The sequence below is a fragment of the Diadema antillarum genome, unplaced genomic scaffold (assembly GCF_040938485.1).
Source record: "Diadema antillarum isolate AM-2024a unplaced genomic scaffold, OU_Dant_1.0 seq00000081_RagTag, whole genome shotgun sequence".
Lineage (NCBI taxonomy): Eukaryota > Metazoa > Echinodermata > Echinoidea > Diadematoida > Diadematidae > Diadema > Diadema antillarum.
In genome coordinates this window covers 1,155,019-1,169,242 of record NW_027271174.1, presented here as the reverse complement: position 1 = coordinate 1,169,242, position 14,224 = coordinate 1,155,019, and the positions used below count along the sequence as shown (strand labels likewise).

At 37.6% G+C, this 14,224-nt stretch overlaps 1 protein-coding gene across 2 annotated transcripts in view; it reads right to left on the bottom strand.

Moving 5' to 3' along the window:
* Window positions 1-14,224, bottom strand: part of LOC139726197 (tyrosine-protein phosphatase non-receptor type substrate 1-like) — a 104,918-nt gene that overhangs the window by 30,583 nt on the left and 60,111 nt on the right. For both annotated transcript variants that reach the window (XM_071637264.1, XM_071637265.1), the window contains 3 exons: window positions 7,085-7,181; window positions 6,462-6,794; window positions 826-1,098 (listed from right to left, as the gene is read on the bottom strand). In XM_071637264.1, the coding sequence (XP_071493365.1) occupies window positions 826-1,098; window positions 6,462-6,794; window positions 7,085-7,145 (667 nt within the window). In that variant the 5' untranslated portion in view covers window positions 7,146-7,181. The remainder of the gene's footprint in view (window positions 1-825; window positions 1,099-6,461; window positions 6,795-7,084; window positions 7,182-14,224) is intronic.

The following is a 14,224-nucleotide window of genomic DNA, read 5'->3' as shown; positions in this document are numbered from 1 at the left end:
CAAGGTTATTTCATTTGCATATTATTTTGTGGCGCGCTGTCTTCTGGCAAGTCTAACCCTTTCCTTTTAAAATTGAAAATGTGGAATTATAATACATAATATGTATCATATTATGATCTTATAGTTGACATCCGACTCTATGTTTGGGCAAAATTGTGCAGCGATCGGGCCATCGGCGGCCAAGATCTGAAAAGGGGGGGGGGTGGGAGGATCAAATTGACCCCCTCCTCCCACAGTCAAATAGCCCGGTTCACACTCAGTTCACACTTTTCCTGAGTTTGTGCTTTCTTTCCAATATTTAGATAGGTAAGGAGAGTCCATTTGATTTGAGTTATACATCATTTTAAGGCTTAAAGTCTGCTCTTTCAGAATATGGTCTTAAATAAAAATTTTATGTCTGGCGACTTTTAGTTTGTTTTGAGGTGCAGGGTCACAAATAATGTTACCGAAATTGTTGTAAGCATTAACCGTCCTGTAGGGATATTGTATTTCATTATCATAACACTTATAAAATGTTTATATCAATAAACGGTAGGCGAGGGTTTATGTGTGTATAATTCATGTGTGTGTAGAGGGAGAGAGAGAAGAGGCAGTGACATGCATATGTATATATTAAAAACAAATACAATTGTGTTTTTTTCATTGTTACTCATTGTCAAATGTATTTTGTCAATTTACAAATTTGCAGTCATAACAAATATATTCTTCTTATGCATTTTATATAATTTCTCTGTTTATTTTATGGAAATGAAAAACAAACTTGAATCTTGAATCTTGAATAAAACATAATAACCAAAACAACGCAAAGGATACTGAATGACTCACCTATCACTGTAACGTGTGCTACATGTTGATGTCGCGTTTTCTTGTTGGAGTTAAAGTATTCACAAACATACATCCCTTCGTCCATCACAATCACCTGACGAATCGAGAGAGAGTGGTCTTCTGGTGAAGACTGGTAGCGATTGTCGTCGCCAATTTGGAGTCCGTCTTTCATCCACCGAACGATTGTCGTCGCGTTTGTCTCACTGAATCGGCACGGAATAATGGCATCTCTTCCTATTTGAAGCGTAAGGAAGGTCTCGTGGACCACCCGCTCTGGACAAGAAAATTGCATAGTTAAAATTTACAGATTTAAGAAAAGAATAAGAGAACGCATCATTTGGGAACCACTCGGGATAGAGTGAATTATAATGATCTGACTGAATTACGACACATGTATTGGGAGCGTGAATGAAGAAGACTGTCGTCAAATAAGCAATAATTAGCAATAATGATAAAGAATGATGGGTTTTTCTTGGCTGTAATTTGCTAATGGACCAAAATGTGAGCTGTGGTCATGAATTACCCTGAAATAGTCTTCTTATCATTTCCTTTATTTTTTACATGACATAGGCATCAAACAATAGACATAATAGAAATAAGGCCAAGTAAAAAAAGAAACCAGTTTCTCGTCCTCGCGCGCATCGATTTTGGCCGCCGCATCGATTTTTTTACTATTTACTATTTTCAAAATGGCGCTGAAAATACCAAGAAATTCATAATTCTCGTCCCAGCCCGCTCAGTTGCCGCATCGACTTTTTTGATATTTACTATTTTTTCGGCCGCAAAAAAAAAAAAAAATCAACAATTCACCTACCAATCGTGATGTCTTATATCTAATTGCGCCTTGCGTCCTCTACTTAGCTGTTGTACAGCTGCAGCTTCTGTAGCGCGTATGTAATAACGCATGCATTTCACACTGCGAGCTGACCCACAAAGCAGTTGAACTGTAGTTGGATGCGCGGGCGGGCCTGCATATGGGCTGTGATGTACAGCGCACTCGGTACGTCGTGATGTAGGCAGGACGTTGAGCACCTTCTGTACATTTCTCTCGTGCTGTTGCCCGATTCATGTGCTGCTAGATTGATTGCGCAATGTAACCACAAACCCCGTTATTACGAGATCCGTGGGACCGGCGATATTACCTCGTTATAACCGGTACCTCGTTATATTCATACTCATTAAAAACAAAGAAAAACATAAGCATGACGTCATATACCCATCCATGAAACTTAAACATATCCTTTGCGTTGTTATTACACAATTATTGAGCGTTATTATTGAGAGAATAAAGGGAGATTATTTGTGAATTAGACGAAGAAATAGAGGCTGAAATGATAAGTTAATTCTTTATTGTAATTCTTGTTTGTTAAGCTTTTTCTAAACACCAGCGCAAATATGGGGGCAAATATAGTAGAGTAACATACAGGCCTTGTTTATACCGTAACTTGCTAGGTATTTTTACGCTGTTGGTGCCCAGCGGGAATGCGATGATTTCATGAATCATTTCGGCTGTAATCTACTCTTGTACACATTGTACAATGTATGAACGTTGCGCCCAAATGGATTAAAAATGCGTTCTTTATTTTCTTCCGAAAATCTCTTCGCGTTTTATGTACGACCGTTCTTGAAAATATGTGACAGGATTGAATGTGGGAGGTTGTCATCCTGCTTACGCAAATCTGTACTGCAGATCTATTCAAACTAATAAATGCGTTTCGTTTTCTGATTTAGGTTAACATGCGTCATTCAACTTTTTTACGCTACTGTCACCTGGCGAGATCGCAATGATTTCAGAGTAACATACGTGCGTTGTTTACCGCTAACTTGCGAGGTATTTTACGCTGTTGGTGCCCAGCGGGAATTCGATAATTTCATGAATCATTTGGCTGTAATTTTATACAATGTATGATCGTTGCGCTCGAAGGGATTAAAAATGCGTTCTTTATTTTCTTTCGAAAATCTCTTCGCGTTTTGTACATCCGTTCTTGAACTGTTGAATGCGTTTGCTTTTATTTCCGAGCACCGATTAAGTAGGTTAACATGCGTTATTCAACAATTTTTACGATACTGTCACCCGGCGAGATCGCGATGATTTCATTCATTATTTCGGCTTTAATCATGAACACTCATATTTGAATTATCATTCGTTAAATGATAATGAACACATCCATATCTATTCAAACTAATACATGCGTTTGTTTCTTTTTTCCGAGCACCGATTAAGTAGGTTTACATGCGTTATTCAACTATTTTTACTCTACTGTCACCTGGCAGGATCGCGATGATTTCACTAATCATTTCTGCTTTGATCATACACACTCATATTTAAATTATCATTTGTTAAATGATAAAAAATGAACAAATCCAGATCTGTTCAAACTAATAAATGCGTTTGCTTCTTTTTCTGAACACCGATTAAGTATACGTTAACATGCGTTACTCAACTATTTTAACGCTACTGTCACCCGAAGGGATCGGGGCGATGATTTTATTATTTCGGCTTTAATCATCCAAACTCATATTTGCTCAACACCAGCAAAAGAACTGGAAGTCCGAACTAAAATTGGAAAGGATATAATGAGGAGTTGCACACGCATTCCAATTGTCCATTTTTGGTCAAATTTTATCGTCGCTACATGAAAAGTTTTTGAATGCGTTATCTATTTTTCTCGTTGCGCTGTGGTCTGACCTCATATCACGCACGCGTTTCTCGCGAAAAAGAAAACCGAATGATTATGTTTAATGATTAGTAGGAACATCATAAGGTGTTCCTGTGTCTTATCGCGTGATTAAGAAGAAAACATGGAAGGAACGGTTCTCTGCAAAACGGGAAAAGACGTGGATAGCGAGATTTCGGTTTCCAATGTTTCATTTGTCGCGTGTTTGAAAGCGGCAATTTGGTCAAGAAATGGAACCTCGTTATATCCGATCAAATTGCTTATGTTTTTCTTTATCATGATTTACCGAAATTGTCCTCATTATAACCGGAATCTCGTTATAACCGAACACGTTATAAGCGATTCGTTCTGCCATTACACGCAAAGGAAAACGGGACCGACGCGATCACCTCGTTATAAGCGGTTCCTCGTTATAACCGAACTCGTTATAACGGGTTTCCCTGTAGTAGAGGAGACCAGCCAGCCAGCATAGCATGCGTTCTGGAGCTGGAAAAAAAATCGTGGAGTGATGGAGAGAACCGATCTCAAGCGCACGTGTGCACAGCGAACGGCTTTAAATAGTGAATATAGTATTCAACTGGTTCGTATTCTGTCTTTCAGTAAAAAGGAAATCAGGTGGTTGTTTCACAGGGTTGACAATTGGCAGTACTGTCTGCGGCATTTTAAATCCTTGAGCGAATAAGTTTTCATATGAGAAAAGATCTAACTCAGTAAGTTTGTGTTGTGTTGAAAGGCAAAAATAATGTTATGCATTTCCAGAGATAATGGTTGGATTCATACAATGTAGGTTCAACAAGTGATGCACAAATGTGTATATTTTATGTTAAAAAAACGTTGTTTTTTTTCCATACCCTTGATATCACTGAATGAATACAGTCACAGTGTAGTTAAATTGGTATACTTGTCATGCATAAACAGCAATATACGCAGATTTGGTATTAAATTGTGCATCACTCAAATGATAAGTGCATGGTTTATATCACACATATAAACACATATTACTTTCATTTTGACAATCCTCGAAAAAATAGTAAGATATCAAATAGTAAGGACCTCCCTCATCGCCTTGCTCAAAAAACCCGGACGAGAAACTACTTTCTTTTTTTACTTGGCCTAATTGAAAAGGCAGTATATTATATTCCAAAGACTACCTTCTTATTCTGTGTCATTTTCACATTACGTTTGCCTGTAGTATCATTTGTTTATCATAATAGTATAAAAATTATCAAATCTGCAAACTCAAAATTCTATTATTGTGGACATGAGAAATGTGATATCAAATACGTGTAGGTCTGCATATCCCAAGCAATGCATCATAGGTCTCATATACATCTTTATATTGTAATGAATAGCGTCCCCATGTGTTGACCATGAGAAATTTCAACCACAACAAAATAATAGTGAAGGTTGACGTGCTTTTACTTTGTGACAAATTATATCTGTTATCTTTACATAGTATATAACGATAGTTACAAAAAAAAACTACATGAAGAGTTTTGGCAACTCGTCTTCATTTAAAGTGATTAGGAATTGGTTTTAAATGAATCGATGAAAATAGCTCGTTTAGCAACATATCTAAAATGCCATTATTGATATGTTGTCAATTACTTCAAAGTCATTATTATATTCTTTTTTTTTCTCCATTTCTCGCCACTGATTTGGCAGAGACTGGTTGACTTACAACTTTTGTTTGCGTTTCTCTTTACTCTGTCATGTGAAAAATACTCTCTCCCGACCTCCCCCTGTTACTCCTCCGAGTTAATAAGAGAGATTTCACATTGCGCAGAGTAACAAAATTGAAGTCCTTCGTACTACTGATTTTTTCTTACTAAATTCTAACTGTTTGTTTGCCATGCATACTGCTGCATAAACTCCTCATAAGATCTGGATATCTTCACTCTTCTTGATCTGGTCTAAAGACTTTTGGGCTTGTGCATTCCAGTTTTGTTCTCCCTGGGTTTGGTTCTTGAATAAACTTTCCTGTATGATTACACTTTAAATTATTTTACAAAATCATAAACATATTGGGGCAGGCAAACTGTACACCCAACACTACTGGTCTTAATGGATACACCCCTTTGTTCTGGAGGACTGATTTTGAGGAGTGAGAAAATGTCTTTGTGACAAATTATATCTGATAGGTATGACATAAAAAGATATATGCTGGGCATAAAGAAACGTTCGACTCCAGTCGACATTCTTCGAATGTGTCAGTACTTACAGAAAGATGAATGATAGAGCTACACGCAATTTTAGGGTACTCGCGATAATATCAGAATCAGGCCAGCCCAATTATTACCCTTTGTTCTGGAGGACTGATTTTGAGGAGTGAGAAAATGTACTTTGTGACAAATTATATCTGATAGGTATGACATAAAAGATATATACTGGGCATAACGAAACGTTCGACTCCAGTCGACATTCTTCGACTGTGTCAGTACTTACAGAAAGATGAATGATAGAGCTACACGCAATTTTAGGGTACTCGCGATTATATCAGAATCAGGCCAGCCCAATTATTACACGAATCCCCACGCTACCGGGTCTTGAATAACACAATGATCGCAGTGTGTCACAGCTGTTTGACGGCACGAAAATAAATAATGTCCTGCAGTGGGTGTTATCTAATTTTGACGGCCCTGACCGAAAAATTAATGACACGTACCGGAAGTGCATAGTCTGTAATCATACGATAGAAAAAAAAAAAGGAAAATTGAAATTAGTTAAATCACATTAGGTGATCAGATTTGATTCTGCGGATGACCAAATAAGCAGTAATATCAAGACATACTAGTTCTTTGTCAAACCAGTCAAGTATTCAAAGCTGCATATCGCTCAAGGTCCTATAATCTATCCCTCAATTTGTTTGTTTGTTTTTTCTTTACTTTGTGAACTTATTTAGAGGTTTGTTCTGTTACTTCAGCCTTTCTAAACAGCGTGAGAGAAACGTCAACTTACTTTCTATCATCACGTCTGTTTGCCTAATGTTTGGAATTTCAGTTGCGAAGTCATAAACTGTGCAGAAGTATCTTCCTTCGTCCTGCCAGCTGATGTTATGTATTTTCAGTGAATAAGCATCGGTGATGTTGAAACGATCGTCGTCACCCGTCCTCTTGACAGAAGGAGAACGTTTATCTAAAATCACCAAATCCTCGCTTGCTGCAGAACTTCCTAGATCGCCCTTCTGCCAGGAAACGAGACCCACCGTCTTATCGTATTCACACGGAATGGATGCTGATGTCCCCGAAACAAGAGTGATGTTTGACCCTGTGACGACCATTTGGGAAGAAGCTGCGTGCCAAAAAAAAAATGGTCACAGAATATATTATAGTAAAGCTACGTGATGCTGCTTGATATCGCAATCAGTAAATGTGGTGACATGAAATTCATGAGGCCTTACCAAATTCAGGCATGAAAACGTCCACACCCCTTCACAATAACTATAAAGCAATGAGAGCACGCATGACAACTTAACTGATTTCTTTGTTTTTCTATGTTTGGTGGTTTCCTGGCCATTGTAGGGTTGAGGATACAAAGTGATTAGTAATTACGTTTATATCTTTCAAGTGAACTTAACTTACATAATCCAGGTGTCGCCAGTAAAAGAGGAAGATACACGAAGATGAAATGTAAGTCAGCCATCACTCCTCAGGCCTCCTGTTATGCTGACAACAATACCTGTCATGGGATATGAATGGAGTGACATGGTCCTTATAGACTGTGTGAGTCTTCAACAGCACATTCTTTCCCCGAATCCAACAATTTCAGAATGGGTTTTTACATCAGACCGATGAAAAATCCAACCAATTTTTTTTTTTTTTTTTTTTTTTTTTTTTTTTGCAATCGCAAGTTAGCGCACTATTTCATTTCCCATTCAGATCAGCCTGGAGAGCATAAGCCCGATTATTTTGTTTTGTTTTGTTTTGTTTTCGAACTAAATTGATAGCTGAGCATGCGCAAACAGCGTAGGTATAGCGGGCGCTTTCAGAATTAAAAAATATATATATATATCCGTGATTTGTGTTCAGGTTTCCTCGATCGATAATGTTATAATCTAAGCCACGCATTTTATGGGCACACTTAAAAAAGGCGCTTTAGTGAGTTTGTACAAGTCATCTTCTCGCCTTCTTGGCCGCAACAAGCCGCCATGGCAAGTCTGTGCAAGTCTTCTTCTCGCCTTCTCGTTTAAATAAGGTGCCTTTACGTGTTTGTACAAGTCACCTTCTCGCTTCTTCGCCTTTAAAGGCACTTGGTAAATCGTGGCGAGTGGTTTGTGCGGCACGGAGACGAACGTATGGCAAGCCTTTTTTACATTTAAAGTTAATTTCTGATATCACAAATTCCATTTTGTGATATCAAGAAATCAAATTTTTGATATCAAGAATTCAATTTGTGATATCAAGAATTAAATTTGTGATATCACAAATTGCCGTAAGTGTAGCACATGAACTTAATTTGTGATATCAAGAAATCAAATTTGTGATATCAAAAAATCCATTCTTGATATCACAAATTCAATTTGTGATATCAGAAATTCGAATTTGTGATATCTAAAATTCAATTTTAGATATCACTAAATGAATTTGTGATATCAGAAATTCGAATTCTTGATATCAAAAATAGGTTTCACGTGAAAAACCAATGGTAATTCGTGATATCACAAAATGATTTTTTGATATCACAAATTCGAATTTGTGATATCACGAAATAAATTTGTGATATCACTAATTTGAATTTGTGATATCAAGAATTCTTATTTGTGATATCACAAATGCGAATTTCTGATATCACAAATTCCATTTTGTGATATCACGAATTGAATTATTGATATCACAAAATCGAATTTGTGATATCAGTAATTCACAGGGAATTCGAGCGTTAGTTTTGCGCTGAAATTCAACTGTGAATTCGAACGTTAGTTGAGCGCAGAAATACACGGGGAATTCGAGCGTTAGTTCAGTGCAGTAAATCCCTGTGAATTCGAGCGTTAGTTGAGCGCAGAAATACAAAGTGAATTCGAGCGTTAGTTTTGCGCTGAAATTCAGCTGTGAATTCGAGCGTTAGTTGAGCGCAGAAATACAAAGGGAATTCGAGCGTTAGTTCAGTGCAGTATATCCCTGTGAATTCGAGCGTTAGTTGAGCGCAGAAATACAAAGTGAATTCGAGCGTTAGTTTTGCGCTGAAATTCAACTGTGAATTCGAGCGTTAGTTGAGCGCAGAAATACAAAGGGAATTCGAGCGTTAGTTCAGTGCAGTAAATCCCTGTGAATTTGAGCGTTAGTTGAGCGCAGAAATACAAAGTGAATTCGAGCATTAGTTTTGCGCTGAAATTCAACTGTGAATTCGAGCGTTAGTTGAGCGCAGAAATACACAGGGATTTCGAGCGTTAGTTTAGTGCAGAAAATCGCTGTGAATTCGAGCATTAGTTTAGCGCAGAAATACAAAGTGAATTCGAGCGTTAGTTGAGCGCAGAAATACACAGGGATTTCGAGCGTTAGTTCAGTGCAGAAAATCGCTGTGAATTCGAGCATTAGTTTAGCGCAGAAATACAAAGGGAATTCGAGCGTTAGTTTTGCCCTGCAATTCAACTGTGAATTCGAGCGGTTTTGTTTGTTTTGTTTTGTTTTTTTTTAGCGCAGAAATACACTGGGAATTGGAACATTACTTTTGAGCTGATATTCAGATGGAAGGTATACTACTGCTGACTTTTTTCTAGAACAATGTTCAAAATACCAATAACTATATATATATGAGAGATTTACACATCCATCATTCCCTAAATGATCGTCAAGGTATATTCGATGAATTATTGATACAAATCAATTGTTTTGCAACATGTTATCATGAATTCAATGATACTATGTTCACTTAGGGCCTACATTTAATTCATCGTTTTGGTCCTCAAATTGTCATCTATTACTACATTATTGTTAATTATGATACATTTTTCATGTGGTAAATCCCTTTACAGTAAGACTCTTCCACCAAATCGATGATAATTATGTGTGGTTGTATGTGTATGTGTGTTATAAAAACATATACCATGTGTTTGGATTGCGGAGGACCGACCGAGGGCAATCAACCCTCTGGTCTGTGTATGTCAGCAGCGGAGAGGGAGAGAGAGAGAGAGACTGTGAGTCATGCGGGGTGCGAGAGGGAGTCGTAAACTTGCCAATTTAATGTCACCACTGGTGTCGGCTGGTGGTCACATAAAGCAACGTGTTTCTCCTAAAGACATTTTCTCACTCCTCAAAATCAGTCCTCCAGAACAAAGGGGTGTATCCATTAAGACCAATTGTGTTGGGTGTACAGTTTGCCTGCCCCAGTATGTTTATGATTTTGTAAAATGATTTAAAGTGTAATCATATAGGCAAGTTTATTCAAGAACCAAAACCGGGGAGAACAAAACTGGAACGCACAAGCCCAAAAGTCTTCAGACCAGATCAAGAAGAGTGAAGATATCCAGATATGAGGAGTTTATGCAGCAGTATGCATGGCAAACAAACAGTTAGAATTTGTAGTAGGAAAAAAGCAGTGGTACGAAGGACTTCAATTTTGTTAATCTGCGCAATGAGAAATCTCTCTTATTAAGTAACAGGGGGAGGTCGGGAGAGAGTATCTTTCACATGACAGAGTAAAGAGAAACGCAAACAAAAGTTGTAAGTCAACCAGTCTCTGCCAAATCAGTGGCAAGAAATGGAGGGAAAAAAAAGAGAATATAATAATGACTTTGAAGTAATTGACAACATATAAATAATGGCATTTTAGATATGTTGCTAAACGATTTATTTTCATCGATTCTTTTAAAACCAATTCCTAATCACTTTAAATGAAGACAACTAACGCTCGAATTCATTGTTGAATTTCAGCGCAAAACTAAAGCTCGAATTCCCTGTGTATTTCTGCGCTCAACTAACGCTCGAATTCACAGTTGGATTTCAGCGCAAAACTAATGCTCAGATTCCCTGTGTATTTCTGCGCTCAACTAACGCTCGAATTCACAGTTGAATTTCAGCGCAAAACTAATGCTCGAATTCCCTGTGTATTTCTGCACTGAACTAACGCTCGAATTCACAACTGAATTTCAGCGCAAATCTAATGCTCGAATTCCCTGTGTATTTCTGCGCTCAACTAACGCTCGAATTCACAGTTGAATTTCAGCGCAAAACTAATGCTCGAATTCCTTGTGTATTTCTGCTCTCAACTAACGCTCGAATTCACAGCTGAATTTCAGCGCAAAACGAATGCTCGAATTCCGTATGTATTTCTGCGCTCAACTAACGCTCAAATTCCCGTTGGTTTTCTGCACTGAACTAAAGCTCGAATTCCCTGTGTATTTCTGCGCTCAACAAACGCTAGAATTTACGGTTGAATTTCAGCGCAAAACTAATGCTCGAAATCAAATCATTTCTTTGCGAAAGATATGTGCTGAAATTCCATGTAAATTAATGATATCACAAATTGGAATTAGTGATATCACAAAATGTATTTCTTGATATCAAGAATGTGAATTCGTGATATCTCGAATTGAATTCGTGATATCACGAATTGAATTTGTGATAATCTTTTTATAAAGCAATATGGCTTGCCATACGAACGTATGGCAAGCCATATCACTTTTTAAAAAGATTTTCTGATATCACGAATTCCCTTTCGTGATATCAAAAATTAGAATTTCTGATATCACAAATTCAATTTTTGATATCACAAATACCCATTGGTTTATCACGTAAAACCAATTTTTGATATCACGAAATCGAATTAGTGATATCACAAATTCAATTCGTGATATCACGAATTCAATTCGAGATATCACGAATTCACATTCTTGATATCAAGAAATACATTTTGTGATATCACTAATTCCAATTTGTGATATCATTAATTTACATGGAATTTCAGCACATATCTTTCGCAAAGAAATAATTTGATTTCGAGTTTTAGTTTTGCGCTGAAATTCAACCGTAAATCCTAGCGTTTGTTGAGGGCAGAAATACACAGGGAATTCGAGCTTTAGTTCAGTGCAGAAAACCAACGGGAATTTGAGCGTTAGTTGAGCGCAGAAATATACACGGAATTCGAGCATTAGTTTTGCGCTGAAATTCAGCTGTGAATTCGAGCGTTAGTTGAGAGCAGAAATACACAAGTAATTCGAGCATTAGTTTTGCGCTGAAATTCAACTGTGAATTCGAGCGTTAGTTGAGCGCAGAAATACACAGGGAATTCGAGCATTAGTTTTGCGCTGAAATTCAGCGGTGAATTCGAGCGTTAATTGAGCGCAGAAATACACAGGGAATTCGAGCATTAGTTTTGCACTGAAATTCAACTGTGAATTCGAGCGTTAGTTGAGCGCAGAAATACACAGGGAATTCGAGCATTAGTTGTGCGCTGAAATCCAACTGTAAATTCGAGCGTTAGTTGAGCGCAGAAATACACAGGGAATTCGAGCATTAGTTTTGCGCTGAAATTCAACAATGAATTCGAGCGTTAGTTGAGCGCAGAAATACACTGTGAATTCGAGCATTAGTTTAGCGCAGATATTCCTATGGAATTTCAGGTGTTATCTTTACATAGTATATAACGATAGTTACAAAAAAAAAAACTACATGAAGAGTTTTGGCAACTCGTCTTCATTTAAAGTGATTAGGAATTGGTTTTAAATGAATCGATGAAAATAGCTCGTTTAGCAACATATCTAAAATGCCATTATTGATATGTTGTCAATTACTTCAAAGTCATTATTATTTTCTTTTTTTTTTCTCCATTTCTCGCCACTGATTTGGCAGAGACTGGTTGACTTACAACTTTTGTTTGCGTTTCTCTTTACTCTGTCATGTGAAAAATACTCTCTCCCGACCTCCCCCTGTTACTCCTCCGAGTTAAGAAGAGAGATTTCACATTGCGCAGAGTAACAAAATTGAAGTCCTTCGTACTACTGATTTTTTCTTACTAAATTCTAACTGTTTGTTTGCCATGCATACTGCTGCATAAACTCCTCATAAGATCTGGATATCTTCACTCTTCTTGATCTGGTCTAAAGACTTTTGGGCTTGTGCATTCCAGTTTTGTTCTCCCTGGGTTTGGTTCTTGAATAAACTTGCCTGTATGATTACACTTTAAATTATTTTACAAAATCATAAACATATTGGGGCAGGCAAACTGTACACCCAACACTACTGGTCTTAATGGATACACCCCTTTGTTCTGGAGGACTGATTTTGAGGAGTGAGAAAATGTCTTCAGGAGAAACACGTTGCTTTATGTGACCACCAGCCGACACCAGTGGTGGACATTAAATTGGCAAGTTTACGACTCCCTCTCGCACCCGCGTGACTCACAGTCTCTCTCTCTCTCTCCCTCTCCGCTGCTGACATACACAGACCAGAGGGTTGATTGCCCTCGGTCGGTCCTCCGCAATCCAAACACATGGTATATGTTTTTATAACACACATACACATACAACCACACATAATTATCATCGATTTGGTGGAAGAGTCTTACTGTAAAGGGATTTACCACATGAAAAATGTATCATAATGAACAATAATGTAGTAATAGATGATAATTTGAGGACCAAAACGATGAATTAAATGTAGGCCCTAAGTGAACATAGTATCATTGAATTCATGATAACATGTTGCAAAACAATTGATTTGTATCAATAATTCATCGAATATACCTTGACGATCATTTAGGGAATGATGGATGTGTAAATCTCTCATATATATATAGTTATTGGTATTTTGAACATTGTTCTAAAAAAAAAGTCAGCAGTAGTATACCTTTCATCTGAATATCAGCTCAAAAGTAATGTTCCAATTCCCAGTGTATTTCTGCGCTAAAAAAAAACAAAACAAACAAAACCGCTCGAATTCACAGTTGAATTCCAGGGCAAAACTAACGCTCGAAATCCCTTTGTATTTCTGCGCTAAACTAATGCTCGAATTCACAGCGATTTTCTGCACTGAACTAACGCTCGAAATCCCTGTGTATTTCTGCGCTCAACTAACGCTCGAATTCACTTTGTATTTCTGCGCTAAACTAATGCTCGAATTCACAGCGATTTTCTGCACTGAACTAACGCTCGAAATCCCTGTGTATTTCTGCGCTCAACTAACGCTCGAATTCACAGTTGAATTTCAGCGCAAAACTAATGCTCGAATTCACTTTGTATTTCTGCGCTCAACTAACGCTCGAATTCACAGGGATTTACTGCACTGAACTAACGCTCGAATTCCCTTTGTATTTCTGCGCTCAACTAACGCTCGAATTCACAGTTGAATTTCAGCGCAAAACTAACGCTCGAATTCACTTTGTATTTCTGCGCTCAACTAACGCTCGAATTCACAGGGATATACTGCACTGAACTAACGCTCGAATTCCCTTTGTATTTCTGCGCTCAACTAACGCTCGAATTCACAGTTGAATTTCAGCGCAAAACTAACGCTCGAATTCACTTTGTATTTCTGCGCTCAACTAACGCTCGAATTCACAGGGATTTACTGCACTGAACTAACGCTCGAATTCCCCGTGTATTTCTGCGCTCAACTAACGTTCGAATTCACAGTTGAATTTCAGCGCAAAACTAACGCTCGAATTCCCTGTGAATTACTGATATCACAAATTCGATTTTGTGATATCAATAATTCAATTCATGATATCACAAAATGGAATTTGTGATATCAGAAATTCGCATTTGTGATATCACAAATAAGAATTCT